Source organism: Antedon mediterranea, chromosome 9 (assembly GCF_964355755.1).
Source record: "Antedon mediterranea chromosome 9, ecAntMedi1.1, whole genome shotgun sequence".
In the NCBI taxonomy this organism is placed as follows: Eukaryota; Metazoa; Echinodermata; class Crinoidea; order Comatulida; family Antedonidae; genus Antedon; species Antedon mediterranea.
This window is the reverse complement of record NC_092678.1, coordinates 24605968-24628313: the sequence shown is the minus strand read 5'-3', so window position 1 is coordinate 24628313 and position 22346 is coordinate 24605968. Positions and strand designations below refer to the sequence as shown.

The window sequence follows — 22346 nt, the reverse complement described above, 5'->3', positions numbered from 1 at the left end:
AACATTTTTGTGTACGAAAAAAAAACGTCTAGATGTTATATAAAACAAATAATGAATGTTTTGTATTCGTGTAATGGTACAAATAATGGCACTTGGTGAATGATGAAAGGTTATATCAACTCGGCTTTGCCTCGTTGATATAACCTTTCATCATTTACCTCGTGCCATTATTTGTACCATTGCACTCATAAACATTCATTATTTGTATAATATACATATAATATGGCAAATTAGTTCATTACTAACAACACTCAACTTGGCTTATTAATTTGCACATTTAATCAATACTTCATTAATCCATTAACATTATTAATTAACTGGTTCTTCTTTCTTGTTACTAATGTTTGTTTTAATTTTGTGTGCTTCGGCCGATATTGTTTTTACTGTTTAATGGAATATATGGGCATAATCATTAGTAATGATATCGCTAAGAGACGAAAGAAGTGCGTATAATGTCACTGATGATGCGTTACATTCTTGTTCTGCATGTTTTCAAATGGTTAGTCTTTCGTTATATAGAAGGTTGTAATACGGTTCACTAACTTCAACAACTTGTCTAATATCTGGTGGCAGCATAGATACGTCTGGGATTGTGCTTTTTCTTTTTGATTTGTGGAAGCCGTCACTATTTAATGCGTTATCATACCAACCAAACCACCAAGCCAGGTAGTTCAATGGCTTACTACAAGTCCAATCCATTTCAAATATTCTGCGCTGTTTCCATGACAACATTGACCTTCTAAACGGAATGCCAGTAAACTGGCAATACTCTTGCATCATGGCGTCCGGATCTTTTAAGAAGTCATCAACATCAATAACAAGAACAGGTTTCTTAAGATTATTTTTTAAATGGTTGTATACTTTCCAAAGTTCTTCAAAGAAAAGGTGGCACTCGGGCTGGTACGTTTGTATTTCGGTTCCAAAACGAAGTCTTCTCCAGCAAGTGTTGTATCTCTCTCGTATAGACATAAACACCTTTGTTGGGTTGCGAATGAGGAACGTATGCACAAAGCCCTCTGGTATCTTATCGTACATCTTTTGCAAGGCAAATGGAAAGTCCTTTACAAACACAAATTGCTTGCCAGGAGACATGTTCTCTTGTAGCATTGCCTTTACATAGTTATAAGTATGATACGGTGAAAGACAAACACTGGTTGACAACTTGCCAAATCGGTCAGATCTTTCAGGACCCAAGAAATAGGCAGCGGCGTAATTCTCATGGAACACTTCTGCTTCTTCACAGGTCATTATGGATCGAGTGAAAGCGGTTGACATACAGCGAGGTGCAGACCAAAGGATGACACGCACAGACTGAGGAGAAGATTTAGCAGAAGTCATTTTTTAACAGCACAATGATTCTAAGTCTTCCAAATGTTGATGCCTATCGCAGCAGATACCGTCGGTGTTCTACCAGTTGTTCTACCAGTTGTTCTTGCTTTTTCAAGTTTCAAAGAATAACTGTTACTATTATAGTGGGGTGTGGTACTGTATGTACAAGCAAGTGTACAAAAGGTAATCTGTAATATAATATTTGTGTTATCATTCGACCTTCAAATAAAGGGGCCAAAAAGGTGAGTAAACTAGGTGATATTTTGTTATTGGCCAATTGTAGACTTTGGTACATGATGTTTACCTATTGGTTCCCTTCACCTAGATTACAGGTACTTACGAAAGTGAAGATTGAAGAGGCAACGCACGGACGCACAGATACACATGACGGATGCACATACACGCAAGAATCCTAACATTCACCTCTAGCTTTATCAGATATCTCTATGGGAAACATGATAACTCGCAATTGGTAAAAACAACAGATCAACAATTCAAAAACATTTAAAAAGTATTGATGTATAATTTAATTTTGAAATGTTACCCTTTGTTTACAGTCTTGTACAAGAAGTAAATTAGATAAGAAATAACAAAGAATAAGACGATGTTTGAATGGCTAACTTAATACAGTACAGTATTCATTCAGCACCTTTTGTAACATTGAAATCTTTCAATCTATAGAGTTTAAATACCATGATATACAATACAAGGTAATAATTGGGAGCAATACTCTATGGATAAGGTATTTATGCATTTAATTTAGGAGAAAATGTCTTAACTTAGGATAAATTGACCCCAAGGAACAACATGTGATGTGTGCCAAAACTCCCAAATACTCTTAAATAGTAACCCATTTTTACTTTACTTCTAATGGTATAGTAACCAATCCTAAATAAACAAATAAAACATAGTTGAGTTGAGAAACTACAATTATTTACAATAATTAACACTTAGTGGTGTATATTAGAGGCAAGATCGAAATTTAAGTAGCTTAATTTACACATAAAATATGAATTTTCTAAATGTACAATAAAATTTACAATTACATTTTTATTAGATAGGTGTCTATTTACACAAGCATTTTGCATAGCTCTAAAATTACTGCAAACAAAAATACTCCTTAAAACGGATTTTTCCTCAATTGTACAAATTGTTTAAAATTTGCGCACTAAAATGGCACACACAACAAAATATTAAGACGGCGTTTTGTAATGGTTTAATGCTCGACGACTACTAGGGTACAGCTACAACGTTTGTACCAAGCCATGATCTACTAATCACGGAAAAGGGGTACGATTCACATGAAATCTGTCACAGCAGGGTTCTGTACGGTCTGGATAACTGCCAGGTTATTAGTGTGATCATTGTAAGCCCATCTTAAGTCATTACATTTATGGTAACCAGAAATGTCTTTAAATTCAATATAAACTATACTGTGTATATGAATCATTTATTGCTTAAACACCTTATACTAAAATTACTATAGGAGGCAAATGACAATTAATTTCTTTCAATTCAACTACTAAATTGATTTAGTTAATTTGTTATTGTCCACAATTACTTATTTGAAAAGGGAAACAAAATAATTAAATATAAAGAGTAAATGAAAATTAATACAATACTGTAAAATATACTTAAATAAGTTGATTCAAGAATGATAAATGTAAAAAAATACATGTGTGTTTTAACAGATTTTAAGTTCTGAACAAGTCTTTGTTTTTGGCCAGACATGGTAATCTGACATAACCAGTGGAGGATCCAAGATTGTGATATAAGGAAAGGGGTTTAAATGGTTAAATTAAGTTCTGTACTTAACCTATGTCCTATTTTTTTAATTTCAATTAAACAAATTTAGGGGGACCTCGGTCAACAAAGAAAAAAGACCGCTTAAAATTGTCATACTATAACCTCACAACCAACCATATTTTTACATTGGGCATCAAGGAACCAGGTTGGTGTTGTGGCGCCACTAACGAATTAACACACATGGCATGTAACAACTAGTGGTAAAATGCAACAACGGTGCAACTGTGTTTAGTAGGCTTACCAATAAATAAGTAAGTACTCTCAATATACAAAGCAAATCACTTAAAACTATGATTTTAAAATCTACATGGCAGCACACATAACACTACAAAAGAAGCCCACCCCTAACCCACCCCTTTTAACAAAATTGACACACTATAAAAGAAGCCTCTCTAACCCGTCAGCATTTAACACACTGAAACACTATAAAAGAAGCCCACCCCTAACACATCAGCGTTTAAAATTAGCACCTTAAAATCAAGACATCACAAACTACCACTTCATTGGTCCAAACATTCATTGCTTTACCTACGGAGGTATACAATTATTTTTATACCTCCGTGCTTTACCTATAGTAATTATTTTTATACCTCCGTGCTTTACCTATAGTAATTATTTTTATACCTCCGTGCTTTACCTATAGTATACTGAGCCATGTAAAAAGTACTATGTTTTAGCATTAAAAAAAATAGTATTTTCACAAATTCCATGAAAGTTGCCTAGGCAGCTCTAGCAACTCTTTTAAATATTAATTTTTTCAAATCTGAGCTGTATGTCTTAAATATAACATACATTAATTGCACATTCCACATGGGTCACAAACACACTGACCTTCAACACTACCATACAGCTCTCTTTTTGAATTTATACCCATAACTGACTACAGGGGGAAGCATCACTTTTTGGCTCCTCCTTCAAAGGCTGTGTGTTGTTGATGAGCTGAGAAAATATAAATCATTATTAAAATTATTATACAATATCAATATATTAAAGTGAGAAAGAGAGTTTCTTTTCTTTTCATTCTATTGCGACATAGCGGCACAATTAAAATACATGGCAAAATGTTATGGAACCGCAATTGTAAATATCACAACATCTGCAAAAACATTTTCAACATTAAAAACAAAATTCAAACAACTCTTCTTTAATAATTTTAGCAAACTCCCACAAGATTATAACACATTTTACAAGATATAATATTAAATTTAATATACAGTAAAAGGGATTTTTAGATTTATATGTGATCTTGTGTTGTTCAGTGGCCACGGACTTGTGCCATTGAACACGTAAAATGTGATCTTGTGTTGTTCAGTGGCCACGGACTTGTGCCATTGAACACGTAAAATGTGATCTTGTGTTGTTCAGTGGCCACGGACTTGTGCCATTGAACACGTAAAATGTGATCTTGTGTTGTTCAGTGGCCACGGACTTGTGCCATTGAACACGTAAAATGTGATCTTGTGTTGTTCAGTGGCCACGGACTTGTGCCATTGAACACGTAAAATGTGATCTTGTGTTGTTCAGTGGCCACGGACTTGTGCCATTGAACACGTAAAATGTGATCTTGTGTTGTTCAGTGGCCACGGACTTGTGCCATTGAACACGTAAAATGTGATCTTGTGTTGTTCAGTGGCCACGGACTTGTGCCATTGAACACGTAAAATGTGATCTTGTGTTGTTCAGTGATTGTGTCTATTAGGAGGGGTGACAGGATTGTGTCTGTTAGGAGGGGTGACAGGATTGTGTCTGTTAGGAGGGGTGACAGGATTGTGTCTGTTAGGAGGGGTGACAGGATTGTGTCTATTAGGAGGGGTGACAGGATTGTGTCTATTAGGAGGGGTGACAGGATTGTGTCTATTAGGAGGGGTGACAGGATTGTGTCTATGAGGAGGGGTGACAGGATTGTGTCTATTAGGAGGGGTGACAGGATTGTGACTATTAGGAGGGGTGACAGGATTGTGACTATTAGGAGGTGTGACAGGATTGTGTCTATTAGGAGGTGCGACAGGATTGTGTCTGTTAGGAGGGGCGACAGGATTGTGTCTGTTAGGAGGGGCGACAGGATTGTGTCTGTTAGGAGGGGCGACAGGATTGTGTCTGTTAGGAGGGGCGACAGGATTGTGTCTGTTAGGAGGGGCGACAGGATTGTGTCTGTTAGGAGGGGCGACAGGATTGTGTCTGTTAGGAGGGGCGACAGGATTGTGTCTGTTAGGAGGGGCGACAGGATTGTGTCTGTTAGGAGGGGCGACAGGATTGTGTCTGTTAGGAGGGGCGACAGGATTGTGTCTGTTAGGAGGGGCGACAGGATTGTGTCTATTAGGAGGGGCGACAGGATTGTGTCTATTAGGAGCGGCGACAGGATTGTGTCTATTAGGAGGGGCGACAGGATTGTGTCTATTAGGAGGGGCGACAGGATTGTGTCTATTAGGAGGGGTGACAGGATTGTGTCTATTAGGAGGGGTGACAGGATTGTGTCTATTAGGAGGGGGCGACAGGATTGTGTCTGTTAGGAGGGGCGACAGGATTGTGCCTGTTAGGAGGGGCGACAGGATTGTGCCTATTAGGAGGGGCGACAGGATTGTGCCTATTAGGAGGGGGGCCACAGGATTGTGTCTATTAGGAGGGGTGACAGGATTGTGTCTATTAGGAGGGGCGACAGGATTGTGTCTGTTAGGAGGGGTGACAGGATTGTGTCTATTAGGAGGGTGACAGGATTGTGTCTGATAGGAGGGGCGACAGGATTGTGTCTGTTAGGAGGGGCGACAGGATTGTGTCTATTAGGAGGGGTGACAGGATTGTGTCTATTAGGAGGGGTGACAGGATTGTGTCTATTAGGAGGGGTGACAGGATTGTGTCTATTAGGAGGGGTGACAGGATTGTGTCTATTAGGAGGGGTGACAGGATTGTGTCTATTAGGAGGGGTGACAGGATTGTGTCTATTAGGAGGGGTGACAGGATTGTGTCTATTAGGAGGTGTGACAGGATTGTGTGTATTAGGAGGGGCGACAGGATTGTGTCTGTTAGGAGGGGCGACAGGATTGTGTCTGTTAGGAGGGGCGACAGGATTGTGTCTGTTAGGAGGGGCGACAGGATTGTGTCTGTTAGGAGGGGCGACAGGATTGTGTCTGTTAGGAGGGGCGACAGGATTGTGTCTGTTAGGAGGGACGACAGGATTGTATCTGTTAGGAGGGGCGACAGGATTGTGTCTGTTAGGAGGGGCGACAGGATTGTGTCTGTTAGGAGGGACGACAGGATTGTGTCTGTTAGGAGGGGCGACAGGATTGTGTCTATTAGGAGGGGCAACAGGATTGTGTCTATTAGGAGGGGCAACAGGATTGTGTCTATTAGGAGGGGCGACAGGATTGTGTCTATTAGGAGGGGCGACAGGATTGTGTCTATTAGGAGGGGAGACAGGATTGTGTCTATTAGGAGGGGTGACAGGATTGTGTCTATTAGGAGGGGTGACAGGATTGTGTCTATTAGGAGGGGGCGACAGGATTGTGTCTGTTAGGAGGGGCGACAGGATTGTGCCTGTTAGGAGGGGCGACAGGATTGTGCCTATTAGGAGGGGCGACAGGATTGTGTCTATTAGGAGGGGGCCACAGGATTGTGTCTATTAGGAGGGGTGACAGGATTGTGTCTATTAGGAGGGGCGACAGGATTGTGTCTGTTAGGAGGGGTGACAGGATTGTGTCTATTAGGAGGGGTGACAGGATTGTGTCTGATAGGAGGGGTGACAGGATTGTGTCTGTTAGGAGGGGCGACAGGATTGTGTCTATTAGGAGGGGTGACAGGATTGTGTCTATTAGGAGGGGTGACAGGATTGTGTCTATTAGGAGGGGTGACAGGATTGTGTCTATTAGGAGGGGTGACAGGATTGTGTCTATTAGGAGGGGTGACAGGATTGTGTCTATTAGGAGGGGTGACAGGATTGTGTCTATTAGGAGGGGTGACAGGATTGTGTCTATTAGGAGGGGCGACAGGATTGTGTCTATTAGGAGGGGCGACAGGATTGTGTCTATTAGACACAGACAGACTTTTCTCTATGTCGTCCCCTCATGGTTGCAAAGTGATCTCATTGGTGGTAGGGTTGTTAGTACTTTGCTGCTGATACTATGGCTGTGGTACAGTACTCCTGTATTACCCCACTCAGCCATTATGTCAACATCATAAGAGAAAAGTGCTTATAAATATAGTGAACTTGAATATACAGAAACTTACATTTATAAAATACTGTTTTAAACTGTACATCTGGTAATAGTTTCATTATTTTCTCAATGACTGTGGACTGTTCATGTAGTAAAGTACTTGCATTCCATATTTGAATAACGTCTTCCATACCCCTTCTACTGATACTCACTCCACATATATCATCCCCTATCAAATTAAACAATAGCAAATGGGTAATTGTGGGATAAGCTGTCAGTTAAATAAATTCTTGAGAATTACAGGCTGTGGTAGGTTGGTTTGTTATTATTTATTTATACTGGGTGACCTCTTCAGTCAAAGACTGGTCTCCCAGAGGGCCCAGTTATGATCAGTGGCTGTGATGTACTAGTACACAAGGGTAACCCCCCTCTACTTTCAAGCGCACAAGCTAGATGTGCGTACACTGGACCTACGGTTAATAATCTGTATCCGGAGAATACTTGTTTTTTTCCACTGAAACTATGACTTGTTCTACAACCACACGATGTATTTACATTTCCACTGTCTTAACCGTTTGCAATATCTTGAATTAACTGATAAATATTTTACCTTTTGCAAAACAGTCTGCAAACTGCTCACCTATTGCTGCTAGTAATACTTCTTTCCAAACTATTGACTAAAGATTGATTTAATGTTTTGATTAATATTATAAACTGGATGTTGTTGTATATAAAGTATAAAGCTCTGTCTACAAAAAAGTGCTGTGCCCAAATATGGTAGTGATATGCCCAAATATGGTAGTGATATGACATCATCATGTCCATATATGGGCACATTAATTGTCTTTGTCACATATAATTGAATAGCTTAAATAATGTAAAATAAATTACAACATTTCCATATCATTGTATAATTTTATATATCTTTCTTAGTTATTCTTTTTTATTATTATTAATAGGCTATTTGTAAATAATAATCACTGTACTTTTTTTTGTCTTGTGTGAGTTCATCTCACGTTTATTTAAATTCTCATTGGTGAATATATTATATACATATAAGTACATTTGTGACAATTAAAAGTATGTGTTTAAAGTAGTTAAAATACAGGTATATTTACATAATAAGATGCTTGAATTCAGTATTAACCATATTTGTTTTCATTAAAATTTTAGATACGATGTTAATTAAAATGTCAAAATGAAAAATGGCGGTAAAATACATGATTAAAATTTTCTTGTTAAACTATCTTATTTGTGATCTTATTTGAACTCGAACACAAATAATCACTGTAGTTAAGTAAAGTGAATTAGTCAGAGAGAATTGATAAAACTTACACTATAATTCTTTGGTACTTTTAGTTTCCAGTCTCCGCCATGTGCATTACAAGGTTCCTCCCTGTAACAAAATAATCATAATAATATGACACTTAATAATATAGCTTTAGTCAATAAGTGTATTAGAGAACTATTATATTGTACATTACAACATTTTACTATGGTTTTTATTACAAGTTCAAAAATCATTATCCCTTTTCACCAAGTCAAATCAAAACAGTAAATTTAGGTAGCCATGGGTGGATGCTACATTGAGGCTGGATGGTAGACCTTAACATAAGCTTTAGGTTTCAGGGTGGAATCATTTACATGTTCCCTCTATCAACCCCACCTTCCCCACCCCTTCTTTCCACCTCAATTACATCCTCCTTGTGTAGCATCATAAATAATAAAATTATAATTTACCAAATTGGTTTATTCATCCCTCTCATCAAATGATAACTGCATCTTGTTGCTAGGTGACTGGCATCTGGTATATTATTAAATACTTTCCAAAAACCCTGAATAAATTAAAAAATATATAATTATCAATCAATCAATCAATCATGAAAAGGCATTTTTTTCTTTCATATTGTGTTTATGAATGTAATTACATTAAATATATATTAAAATTATAATAATAATATTTATTCGGCAAAAGTTCATAAAAGTACATTTCACAATTTATCTTGCCAGGAGCAAGTAATAGGCATGAGCCCAAACAGAAAACTGCTCTTACTCCATCATTACTTATAAAATACAAAAATAACAAAACTCATACCCCTTTCACACCAAAACTCCGGAGTGTCTCCGGAGACACCCCGGGGTTTATGACCATTCAAAACGTCAAGAAACTCCGGAGATACCCCTTTCACACCAACCTAGCAACTCCGGGGTTTATAAAATAAAATTGTAAATGTCGCCCTCTATTTTGTTTGTTTACATAACGACGATCATTAGAATCATTTTAATTAATAATATGTTTAATTTAATAATTACTTTCAAAAGTCTCAGAAGTAATATAATGTTTTATTGATACTACTTATTATTTTTGAACCCGCTATATATGTTGTACAAATATTTAAAGTATTTTGAAATAAAACTAAAGCAATGAGTGATCGTGTGAGGATGACCTTTTGACCCGAAACACTCCGGAGTTTGATGTTGGTACCTTTCACACCAAAACACCGGGGTGTCCCCGCAGTTCGCTCTCCGGAGAATGTTCAGCTTGATTTTACCTTTCACACCAAACAGCGGGACGTCAACTCCGGGGTGTCTCCGGAGTGTCTCCGGAGTTTTGCTTTTGGTGTGAAAGGGGTATAAGTAGCACAAATTAAGTAATAAACAAAACAAAGTTATAATGACATACACCAATTAAAAATAAGCTGCATTGAATAAACAATTTAAAACTTAATATTTTGAGATCAAATGTTATTATTCAATAAACAAAACAATTGAACAATGTGATAAATATAGTTATAGAATAGCTTATGTATAAAAATGTATTCAAATTAGAGAATTAACGGTATAAAGGATTTACCTCAACTGTGTGAAATGTATAGATTTTTCTGAGTTCTGCTTCATACTCAGCGGCTGTTGTCCCTGGTACAGATCTACAAAAAATGAAATAAACCAAGAAATTGTTAAATTCAAATTTTACCTTTAATATTGTCCCCTGATCAAATAATTTGTTTAAATGTGTTGGTTGAATATGTCAATTTAATGTCAATTATTCAATTTTACAAATTGGATCTCTGAAAATAAATTATTTACCTGAGAAATGATTTGTCTTTCTATAAATATATTACGTGAAAACATTATTTTATTTTGTTTTCTACAGAAGTGATTAACTTTATTAGGATGTGAGTGAAACATTCTATTAAAAGTTTTTTTTAAAATTAACTGTTTTTTGGGGAGACAACCATGGATGGGACAACCCATCTAAAGATTATTTGATAGAATGTATAATTTTTATTTAATGTAATACGTTTGTATTAAATCATTCATTGGGCTTTTAGCCTACCACCACCACTTTAACCAGCCCATCAAATGTTTGTTTCTTTGACCCACCCACAGTAAATGCATTATTGACAGTGACACAGTAAACTACCTACTTTTAAACTGCTAGCTAGGCTAGGTAGGCCTAGGAATTCAGCTGTCACTTACCGATCTACCCAAAACGTCCATGGCGTATTTAGTGGAACACCAGTTTCCTCTGTGCTTTTTACCTCTGATATTGTTTCTGAAGTGAGCTCAGATTCGTCTAACTGGTTTATTGAGGCTTCTAAAGAGCTAGGATATTTACTCTCACACTCCGCCATTTTTTCGGTGTCAAAACAGCAACGATCAAGTTCATTGGTCACGTGATAAAAACAATACACGTCATCAATTATCATACACGTAGGCCATTCCATTTCTACTAGGCCTTCCATGAATCCTAATGGATATTTTATTGAATAAAATACCACGTATATTTTACAATCAATCGCAATCAATTATTATCTATCATTGTAAATAGAAAGAAATCTGGGCCTAACCCTCTGTATGTTTTTGCTTTTGTAATCTTTACTATTTTATACTTTTTTTATTTACATCATGATAAACCAAAAAATGGTCGAGTCCACAAAGGTCAGTCACGTGTGGTTCACTCACATGATATTTGTTATACTTCCGGGTCCAAAAAAGATCGTTGCTGCTGTTAACGTAAAGTCTGTTGGAAAACAGGGTTTTAAAATGTCTTCCCTATTTGTACAAATTATAGCTATTTTAATAGCAACTTGTTTGCCTGTAGTATCGGCATTTGATGCGGGAGATGCTATTGCACTGATATTTGGCCTTATATTTGGAATTCTAGGAATATGTGCATGTCTAGGCTGTTACGCAAGGAAGAGAGCCGGACAATCGTAGGAGCTAGGCCTACATAGGTCAATTATTGTTCGAACTTTGACTGTTGATCAGGCGGTATGTTTACTCAAAGGCATGTGACTGGAGAGACCAGCCAGTAGTTTTCTTAGTGGCTTAGAGGTCTTAGCCACATTCCTTTTTAAGATTAATGATTTAGTGTGTTTAACTTTACAAATCGTCGTAGGCCTATCTATATAGGGAAAACAATCAACACCAAGAAGAAACTATTTTAAAAACAAAGCACCGCTGCTAATAAGGCCTTTAAATACTGTATATGTATAATAGGGCTGATAGGATGTGATCGTTACTCTATGATGTGATTAAAAATCAAACAGAATAAGTTATTTATGGCCTACCTCTAAGTAAGTAATTGGGACAGAGCGATGGAATCAGTTAAAATAAAAAAGAGCATTTGTTGTCAAGAAGGAAATAAACATTTTGAAGGTTTTTTAGACAGAACTTAGACGGGACTAACAATGAATGGCGTCATGTCTTGTTACTACTGCAGATATAGATAAATAAATTGTTAAGAAGGCTGAAGAAAGAAAAAAGAAGAGAAGAAGAAGAAGAAGAAATAAACTCCTGGATAAAAACTCCACAAGAACTTTTGATCAAATAAAAACCATAAATGTAGCCCGTCAATTTTGTTAATGTTACTGATAAAAATTAAATACATTACAGATATTTTTATAATTAAATGTTATTTGTAAATTGCCAAAGTATGTATCTATCAAATGATATCAACACGTCATGTTTTTTTAAAATGATAACATGTTATTGTTTTTACTTTTAATTCTTCCAGGTCCTCTGTGTGCACATCACATTTATAACATTCTCCTCATCGTTCCAAATTTATTTTTCACAAATGCCATGTAAACAACAGATACAGATTTTGTTATCGATAAAACTTACGTACTTAAGTAAAAGTATATTCATTCAATATATAATTGTTAACATTATAGTCATTAATCCTGAAATGTTTCCAAAAAGGCTTTTTCGTTGATTTTGAAAAATGATTGTACACAGAATAGTGTATTTGAGAAATTAAAGTGCTGTATATATTATTATAATCAAATATTTTATGTTGTAAGTTCGAAAATTCAGAATGTCTAATAGTTTTATGATAAAATCAGTTAACAAAGATATGATAGTACATGAGGTTATTGATTGAGCCCATCTGACTGGGCCTAAATTAGGTACGGTGGGATTATATTTGTTACTATTATATAATTTAAATAAAGCAAATTAAATTCTTTCTAAAATTTATTGATATCTTTTACGATATGTTCATTTAATTTTAAATGTTTTTTACGCATTTTTACACTTTGAAAATTCAATAAAAATGTACTTATCACCTTATATATTTCTTTTGGTTTTGTGCTTTTTCCAATATATCAATATACAGTAATTGATTTAAATAAAGTATACATATATATAATATGCACCATTAATATTTGTCACACAAAAGTATATTAATTGCCATGTATATGTATACATGAATGCCCGAAACAAATTAGAATTTTATATATAGAAACACGTCGAGGGACACACAAGCTTCGGCTTTATAAGTCTCAACATCAACTAAATCAAGTAAAAAATCTACAAAACATTCTTATATTTTACAAGATGTTGATATAGCGCCCTCTCTTAAAGGCAATCTTCCTTTCAGTTATATTTCTATTTATAGACTTGATGTTTTAAAACTTTTTAAAAATGAATATAAATATCACCCGCACGTTTACTTTCCTCGAAAGTAAGTAGGCCCAGGGACTCTTCCCTGGTAGGCCTACTTACTTCAAGGCCTACCAGGGACTCTTCCCTGGTAGGCCTAACTAACTACATTTAATCACGGAGAGGCTTAATATACTTCCATTATTTATTTTCTTTTCAGAATTACCTTTGTATAACCGTCGCGAACATTTTGTCGACGACATGCTGATAGAATAATTAAAAACAAAACGCAACTCGGTAATTAATATTTTTAAATCATTATCCTGACCTTACGTAAATAATAAACGTTTTAACGCAAAAATCAGTGGGCCTTTCCTCTAATAAAGTAAGTATGGTTGTTTTGTACTACCCCCTCCTTTGACATCAAACTTTACAGTGATCTCCGGAGGGTCTCGAGAAACAACGTCGAGAAATTCCGAAGAGACCCCATTCACATCAACCTAGCAACACCGGAGTTTAAAAAATAAAATCGTAAATGATGCCCAGAAGATAATTTATACCTCCATTATTTTATTTTTTTTGTTCCGAATCGAATTACCTTTGTATAACCGTCATTTCGGAATTATGTAAGAAGAATCAACTTCTTATAACCATAGCATTTTTTTCATTTCATTTCATGTATTCGTCTCAAAACAATAAACAAAACGTTTTTGTTTTAGCTTAGTTTCAGTTTAGTTATTCATGCATCTTTTTATGTTTCAATATGTTGTATTATGTTTGTTGGACCGCGTCGCATACTGTGAGTGCCACTGATTCAAAGGTGTATGGTCAACAAATAAATAAATAAATAAAAACCAATAATATAAATAAACATAATAAATAACAGCCTGTTTTGTGGTCATGGTGATAAAATAATTTTAAAAACAACTCGGTATATTGGTTGAATCATTATCGTGCCATTGGTTAACACGTATAACCATGATGGCAGGCCTTCTACAATTAAGTTCTAACGCAAAATGCAGTAGGCCTACTTACGATAAAGTGTTATATTTAACGAATCTCTAGGTCTTGGCAGTGTTTGTCTATAGGGAATACAGCAGGTCCATTGTTTACCCTCGATTGCTGAATGTGGTGGTACATGCATTGTGAAACACAAAGGGAAGATTTGATAAAACAGGTAATGATGTTAGCCTTGAAAAGCCACGTACACGACGTGTACAGCTACTAATACATACAAAACAATAAACATAATTTTACATAATTATCTACAGTCATTAATGTATTAATATTGTTGCTAGGCCTGAGAAAATGCATTATGGCAATTTTGGTAGTAATGTAACTACCTCTACCAATTATTTATTTATCGGAAATAATATAACAAATTTATTAGGCCTATATTGGTACGTCCGACTCTACATGGATAAAACAACAAAAGATGTTATTACCAAAACTATAAAACCAAGTTAACATAGCCCGGGTCATAGCCTGACAGATTATAAAATATTTGAACAGTAGGTCTATTCACTTAATTTACCTCACTGATATAATTAGGAATAAAATACATACGCAACGAGCGGCGTACAAAGGTTATACCTAGTATACGCGCACGCGTGCGTGGCAATGCCTTTTGTCGGGTAATTCGTCACTCACACGTATTACATTGTGAAGGCCACGTATTTGTAATGTCGATGTATTTCAGATATAAATATTATGTTTAATTCATGAAAATGAAGATTGGATATTGTCCACTTTGATAGATGAATATTAAGTAATTCATCTTCTGAAATCTGTTGTTGCCTATAAAATTAATCTTCATAACTGCACATGCGCGATGCAGTCGATCGGGTCATACAAAGAATTTTATTGACATTATGTTTTGGATTGGAACGACAAAGAGCGCTCAGCAACAGACTGAGAATACTTCCGACGTTGTGTTATACTTCTATGTGTGTATATATGTATATAATAATATACAGTGAAGAGCAAAGACTTATAGAAGAAACACGCACAATGTAGTGACTTAACTCTTCATTTATTCGTAAGTATGTTCTTATTTTGGTCGATTCGTTAGTGCCCATTACCTATGCATATTTTCTACTACAGTATCTAAATGTAATTATGATTGTGTAAAAACAGGAGCCTAGGATTGGTTGAGTCGATCGGAGCTATATGGACAGGGCTTTATATTTCAACGAGGATGTATTTAATTATACTCTCCTCTGGTATACGATTTAAACACCGTGTTCACATGTAAAATAAATTTACTGTAATTTGTTTGAACTGTTAGAATAAGATAATTTATTTCGTATTACGAGGAATATGACAATGGCCTTGCTGGTTAGAAATATATATTATATACCCTTTGTTTAGATTCAGACATCGAAAATGCCTTTGTGTTCATTCATTTAGGCATGAAACCCTGTAGAGATCGGTGTTAACATGCGGGGCCAGATGTGAGTGTGTTTTCCTACGATAGCAGCGGAAACGAAGGAAAGCAGAATTTAATTGGCCTAAAGGGAATCGGGAAGCCCGCATTAATATATTAAATGCGGGTGACAAATGATATTGTTTTGTTTATTTTCCGACAGGAAATGCTGAAAAGAGGAGTGTACCAGTGCGGCGGATATTATATCCCAGCAAAGCCTATCCTTGCCTCATTTTTACTAAGACGGTCACAGAGCATACACACGTAAGATCGACGTAGTGCAACTATAAATAAATAATTTATTTTCTATTAAATATTAATTGGAGTGAGATTGAACATGTCTACAGAAGGAAATATATCAGATAATAACACATCCGCAAGTGTATCTTTGAGCGCAGACGATATTGGAATATCTTTTAATGATGAACCTCATCATGATTGGTACGCGCTTCGTAGATATTCTTGGATCGTTTCTATGGTGATAATAATAGTAATCAGTGTATGCGGTAACGGTATGCTTTGTTTGCTTGTAGCGATTGACAAACGATTAAAAAGACATCCGTTTTTCTTTTTGTTAAATTTATCCGTTGCTGATACAATTCGAGCTGGTCTTTGTTTGCCGTTCCTCATCTCGTCTGTACTACATGATCGTACATGGGTTCATAGCAGCTCTTTATGCGAGGTTATATCGTTCTTTAACGTCTACTTAACGTTTGGATCTCTATACAGTCTGTTACTCATCAGTATAGAACGTTACATGGTTTTACGTTTCCATAAATTTCACCGTCGGAAAATACGTGGATTAACCGGACTCCTTTGCGTTTTGTTTATGTGGGCACTAAGTGTATCTATGGCCTTCCCTCCAGTGTTTAACAGTGACTTATACGGATATGTGGAGAGTGAACACCAATGTAATCTGAAATACAGCATCCACACGCGTAAAGACGCTATAGGCTACGTTATCGTGTTTTCAACATTAGCTTCGTTTTTACTCGTAGCATATCTGAAAATATTCTGTTATATGCACGCACATAGACGAATGACCCCCGTGCAATATGTCCCAGCAATATCTAATAATTGGACCTTTTACGGTCCTGGTGCAGCTACTACCAGCCAGATTCTAGCAACATCTGCTAGCCTAGGAATTAGACAAGGACAAGGTACACCCATGGCTGCGGCAACGGGAAGAAGACATCCGGGAAATAGTCAGATAAGGAATTTCCACAAAGAGGAAGCATCAACCAAGCTAATGTGTCTGATATCCGTTACATATGTTGTTCTTTGGATTCCATACATTGTGTGCTGTTTTTGTAGAACCAGTAAACGGACCGGTGACGTACCGCAGATTTTTATTGGCGTGTCGACGTGGTTGACGTGTCTACAAACTACCATTGTCCCTGTATTATCAGTCTTATTTAGTAAGGAAGTTCGAACAGTTTTAAACGATTTTGTAATTTGCAAAAAAGCTGAGAATCAAGAGGAAATAAATAGCGAGACTATATGATGGGAAGAAGAAGATGATAAAGAATAATAAGTAAGATACTAATCATTACAGGCCTACTGGAGTTTTTTTGTCTAGCTCCTGAATAACAATTTTGCAATAAGTGCGTGAAGAAATTATAGTCCATCGTAAAAACATTGCATAGCAAAAGTAGAATATTTTTAAACTGTTCAGTGTATCCATCCAACCAATAGATAGCTGCAAATTAAATTTGTAAACCTACCAATAAATTTAAACAAAAATTATCAAGTTTAACAACTATTTTAAATCAGTGTATTAATTTTGAATCTTTAATTTATTTTGTACGAGACGCATCATTCCTCTCGTGTCGTATTATTGTCATTTAAAGATGTGTTTACAGTGACATCATTATTGCGTTGTCATGGAAATAATACGAAGGTAGAAATTGAAAAATGTATTTTTTTTTTGGGAATTGGCTAAGCGCTATTAATCTTGCATTTATTTATAAATAGCTTGCAATAAATTATAATTTGACGAAATTGTATTTGTAGACGAAGTCGATAAATTCGTCCATAACAATGTTATTGTATCAACATACCACACGAGGAAATAACGTGCATACATCATGTGTCGGCAATCAAACCTAAACGTTGACAATACAGGAAACGCTTCAAACAAAAGAAATATCTTCCTATCCTTTTCATTCGACCAACCTATTATCTTTTAACATTGTAATACTGTACAATACTGCAAAGAAAACGCGCGCGTTAATATGTTGATGAAATGATATTTGGTATGGTATTGTACGATCGCGTAAATTTCCCGATGGTATCTTACACCATTGGAGGTATATACCTCAATGGTTACACTTTATACCATGGAGGTATATCACAAGGGTTACACATTAATCCATAGAGGTATACCTCAATGGTTACACTTTATACCATGGAGGTATATCACAATGGTTACACTTTATACCATGGAGGTATATCACAAGGGTTACACATTAATCCATAGAGGTATACCTCAATGGTTACACTTTATACCATGGAGGTATATCACAAGGGTTACACATTAATCCATAGAGGTATACCTCAATGGTTACACTTTATACCATGGAGGTATATCACAATGGTTACACTTTAAACCATAGAGGTATACCCCAATGGTTAAACTTTAAATCATAAATCTATACCTCAATGACTATACGTGTAGCGATACATATGATTATTCCTGCATTAAAGCTCTAATAAAAATATATTCTTTGAGTCAAAGGTAGCTAGCTAGTCTGAGTCATATTGTAGTTGGATAATACATGTTTATTGCATTCCTCCAATGTCTCATAGAGTCTGTAATTGTTTTTATTAAAAAAATTTATTTAATGTCACTAAATTAAAAAATTGACGTCATTTTTAAAGAATGATGTTGATGAAAATAATTCATGGAAATACTAGTGCACCTGATTGTAAGAAAGGCTCTTTGTTACTAGGAAGAAATGTGATAATTCAACAAAGGTCATATTAAGTTCAATTTTAGAACATACGTCGGTATTGTATACACTTTACACGCTTAATTTCTTTAGAATAATTTATTTCTCCTGACAAACGCAACACCGCAGTACACAATTGAAACTAACATTGTACTGGATGCATACGGTCTTATATAGTTACTAACATTGTACTGGATGCATACGGTCTTATATAGTTCGAAATCTAAACATTTCCTTCTATATACTTGATAATTGACCCTTCATTCCTTAAACTCTGTCTACACTATAAAACTTACTTACAAATGATGTGCACAAATATGGACATATTACTAATATATTTGAGCATATCACTACCATATTCGGGCACATCGCACTTTTTGGTCAAACTATAGTTTGATAGTGTAGACAGAGCTTAAGGTCCTCATCTTTTCTTTATATTAATTACGGTTTAACCATGCTAATATACTGTTATACAGAATGAATAATACACGAAGAACGTCCAAATAGATAATATGAAAGTATCATATCCTACTATACAGCAGACAAACAAAATACGATTGCTGCTGAACTGGAATAAATCATGTGTTCAACTGGAAACAGGACTTGTTCGGGTGTAAACATCCATAAACAGGCCATCACAAATACTTAGATATTTATTTAAACAAATATCACAATTGTTAAACGCCCTAATTACACATGATTTTATTATTGAAAAAATCCCAAAATGAAAATGATTGTGACATGCGGGATGTCGTAAGTCTAACAAACAGTATTACTTTATAATAATGTTAGCTACCTTTTGATGGTCAGAATTGTATTGTTTAATGTAGGCCTAATAAAGCAAGACTATTATGGCAAACGTTAGCAAGCTGTACCATCATATTTATAATGGCATGAGCAATACGGTTTTACTTTCATCATTGTTCTGTGGCGCATGTAATAAATTAGCGATCATGTCTGCCAAATTAAAATTCAACGAAACGGCATAAAATGTTATGAGAGCGCGTTCAAAACGTGATGATAATGGTACGGTTATGTGCGCGCGCTTTGTGGTGTCACTGGTGTAGGATAAATGACACATTTTTTATATTAATTATTAAATTAAACAGGATAAAAAGGAATTTTCCAATGATATATGCTTAGTAGCAAGAGCCATTATTGTTAATGGTAGGAAAGAGATGTATTTATTATAATAATTTATATATTTTTTACAACATTTTTGGTGCAGTTGAGTAAACATAATATGTATGTGTTATTAAATAATATTATGCTAACTTAAGAGGTTTTTTTTAATTTATTGGCTGATATTGGATGTCGACTCCAATCCGAAGCTGTTGCACGCACCTAACAGGCCTACAATACCTTGAATGGTAAATGTATATACAGGTCTATGCCATAGACACTAAGATAATTTGTATTGTGACACCGTGAAAATATACAGTGACACGCGCGTTCAAACTGTGATAAAAATGGTAAGAGGATTTGAACGCGCGCGTCGATATTGTGTATTTTCGTAGTGACGTCACTGAATATTGCCTAAAATACGATTGAACCATGGATGAATTATTTAGGTCATTCTTCCATGGTTTAAGTCGCCTTTAGTATTCATTCAAAATGGATGTGATAATAGCACAAATATTGAGCGTTTATTAGGTAATGCACGGTGTGAGCTTGCGTGGGTTTAGATAATGTAGGCCTACAACAACCGTTGATATAATCCCTACTGATTACTACTCCATATCTGGGCCTGCATTTATATAATTATGCATCACATTATACAAGCATAAGGCTACATTTATAATTACTTCCGTGTCAATACTACAATAGAACAGAAACAGTTATATTGATCGCAATTGTAACCAGAGGAATAATATGCATAATCTTATGTGCTTGTTGTGTGTACTATGTCTGTAGGCCTACAAATCGACTATCAACGCACTAGTGCACTGGTGCAATTTGATTGTCTATCGTATACTAAACGTTCATTTGTTTGTTGCATAGATCTGTAAAATACATTTAATGACAGTTTAAAACTAAGGCTCTGTCTACACTAGTGTGATGTGCCTTAATATGGAGTGAGTACAGAATCTGTTTGGGATTTAGCCTATTCTCATTCCTGGTTATGTTGTATGGAGTGAGTGCAGAATCTGTTTGGGCTTTAGCCTATTCTCATTCCTGGTTATTTTTTACATTGATGACCGAATAAATATTATTATTATTATTAATACGGTAGTGACATCATCATGTCCATATATGGGCACATCACATGAGTTTAATAATGTGGACAGAGCTTAATACGTTATATTACTTTCTGTCTCGATTAGTACATGTTCTTCCATTTTCTCAATCAAGGTCTGGTCCCAAAGACTACAACAACAATCAAGGTTTGATCTCCCAGAGACTGCAACATCCGACGTGCGTTTGTCCATTGTGCAACTTTCGGAGTTTATTATATTAAAGACTAAGCAATGTTTGTATATAAAATCTTATGTCAATGCAAAGATGTTATATGTGAAATAAATTAAAATGTTATTTAAATGAAAAGTGATTATATCTGTGTCTCATTGTTTTTGTTTAACGTACTCTTAGAATATGAACTCGTACGGGATGCCATCCGACACAATACACGAATCTTTGCCCCGTAATAATGATCAAATATAATATGTTGTGTAAACAATTAGACAGTAATATATATCTCAATAAATGGGGATTCCTATTTATCAACACCTTTTTTATGTTCAGTAGAACTCATGTATTTAGTCTATCGCAAAATAAGAAAGTGTAGCACTATAGGATTACATTGACTAAACATGATTGCGTTTGATGCTGCTCAATGGTGGTAGGCTGACAGCAGGAAGAAGATACGTTCTTCACACTTTAAACTGTATGTGTGTGTGTGGTTCCATTATGTAAATTTGTAAGTGCCTGTTTATTTTATTGAACGTATTGTTGCCAGTACAATGAATAACACAACCAGCAAAAAGTGTTGACCTTCTCGTCCTCCTATCTCTCTATTATAACCTTCAAAGGTTAATATAGACAATGATAATATTCTATAAAACCCCCAGACAAATATTCATAATATTCAAAGGTATTATCATTATGTTCAGCTAACCATGCATCGGTGTCAACGCAACGTGTACACGCGCGTCGTATAATTAGTACAGCATTTCATCATCGTTTAAACGCACCGACATTTTTTGTGTGGTGTAGTGACTTGTGGGGTTTTTACACAACAGAGGCCTACCGTACTTGATATGTGGTTATTCTGGGTCAGAGTTGATTGAAATCTATGGGATTTATCATGATTCAAGGGCTTCAAATATTTATAATCATAGCGTCCTTAGGCGGCCTATTGTTGCATTGCAATGTTCAGCTAGTTCGGTAACCTAATCCTAGTTTACACTAGACGAATTGTTATCGCGCGAATGAAAGCCTTGCCTAACTAAAGATTGATTCGCACTTGGACGCCACGTAACGGCGCGAGTTCAACGCAAGTGAGTTGACCAACCACAAGTGACAGTTTAGCTTGGCACAAATGACTTGCAACAATATAGGTCGGGAATGTTGGATTGGCGCGAATGTCTAGTGGGGTTGTTGGAACCATGTCATTGAACACACGTTCAGACAGTATTGTCATCTTGGTGTCTGTTCTATTGTGTCTAAAGTATACGAACTAAAAGTACTATTGAAAAAAAATCACCCTAAAAAGCTGTACTTAAAATTTGATATCCTTCCGTGATAGTGTAAAAGGAAATTTAGATAGTTTCATAGAAACATAGTAAACGTTTCCTTGTT

At 35.6% G+C, this 22346-nt stretch overlaps 3 protein-coding genes across 4 annotated transcripts; 1 reads left to right on the top strand and 2 right to left on the bottom strand.

Moving 5' to 3' along the window:
- Positions 1-265: 265 nt before the first annotated feature.
- LOC140058549 (uncharacterized) lies at positions 266-3301 on the bottom strand. The gene has a single exon (XM_072104213.1). It carries the CDS (start codon positions 1336-1338, stop codon positions 493-495), a length of 846 nt encoding a protein of 281 aa, XP_071960314.1. The 5' UTR covers positions 1339-3301; the 3' UTR covers positions 266-492.
- Positions 3302-3483: 182 nt separating this feature from the next.
- On the bottom strand, positions 3484-11269 carry LOC140058550 (eukaryotic translation initiation factor 4E type 3-like). The gene is made up of 7 exons (XM_072104214.1): positions 10764-11269; positions 10138-10210; positions 9024-9118; positions 8619-8679; positions 7894-7960; positions 7357-7512; positions 3484-4074 (listed from the first exon to the last, which is right to left on the bottom strand). Exons 1-7 carry the CDS (start codon positions 11027-11029, stop codon positions 4031-4033), a joined length of 762 nt encoding a protein of 253 aa, XP_071960315.1. The 5' UTR covers positions 11030-11269; the 3' UTR covers positions 3484-4030.
- Positions 11270-15065: 3796 nt separating this feature from the next.
- LOC140058897 (probable G-protein coupled receptor 173) lies at positions 15066-21136 on the top strand. Of its 2 annotated transcripts, XM_072104681.1 has the most exons (3): positions 15066-15210; positions 15761-17131; positions 20901-21136. In XM_072104681.1, exon 2 carries the CDS (start codon positions 15935-15937, stop codon positions 17099-17101), a length of 1167 nt encoding a protein of 388 aa, XP_071960782.1. In that variant the 5' UTR covers positions 15066-15210; positions 15761-15934; the 3' UTR covers positions 17102-17131; positions 20901-21136. The 2 variants fall into 2 exon arrangements, with proteins under 2 accessions (XP_071960782.1, XP_071960780.1); XM_072104679.1 differs by having other exon boundaries at positions 15761-21134.
- The last annotated feature ends 1210 nt before the right edge of the window (positions 21137-22346 follow it).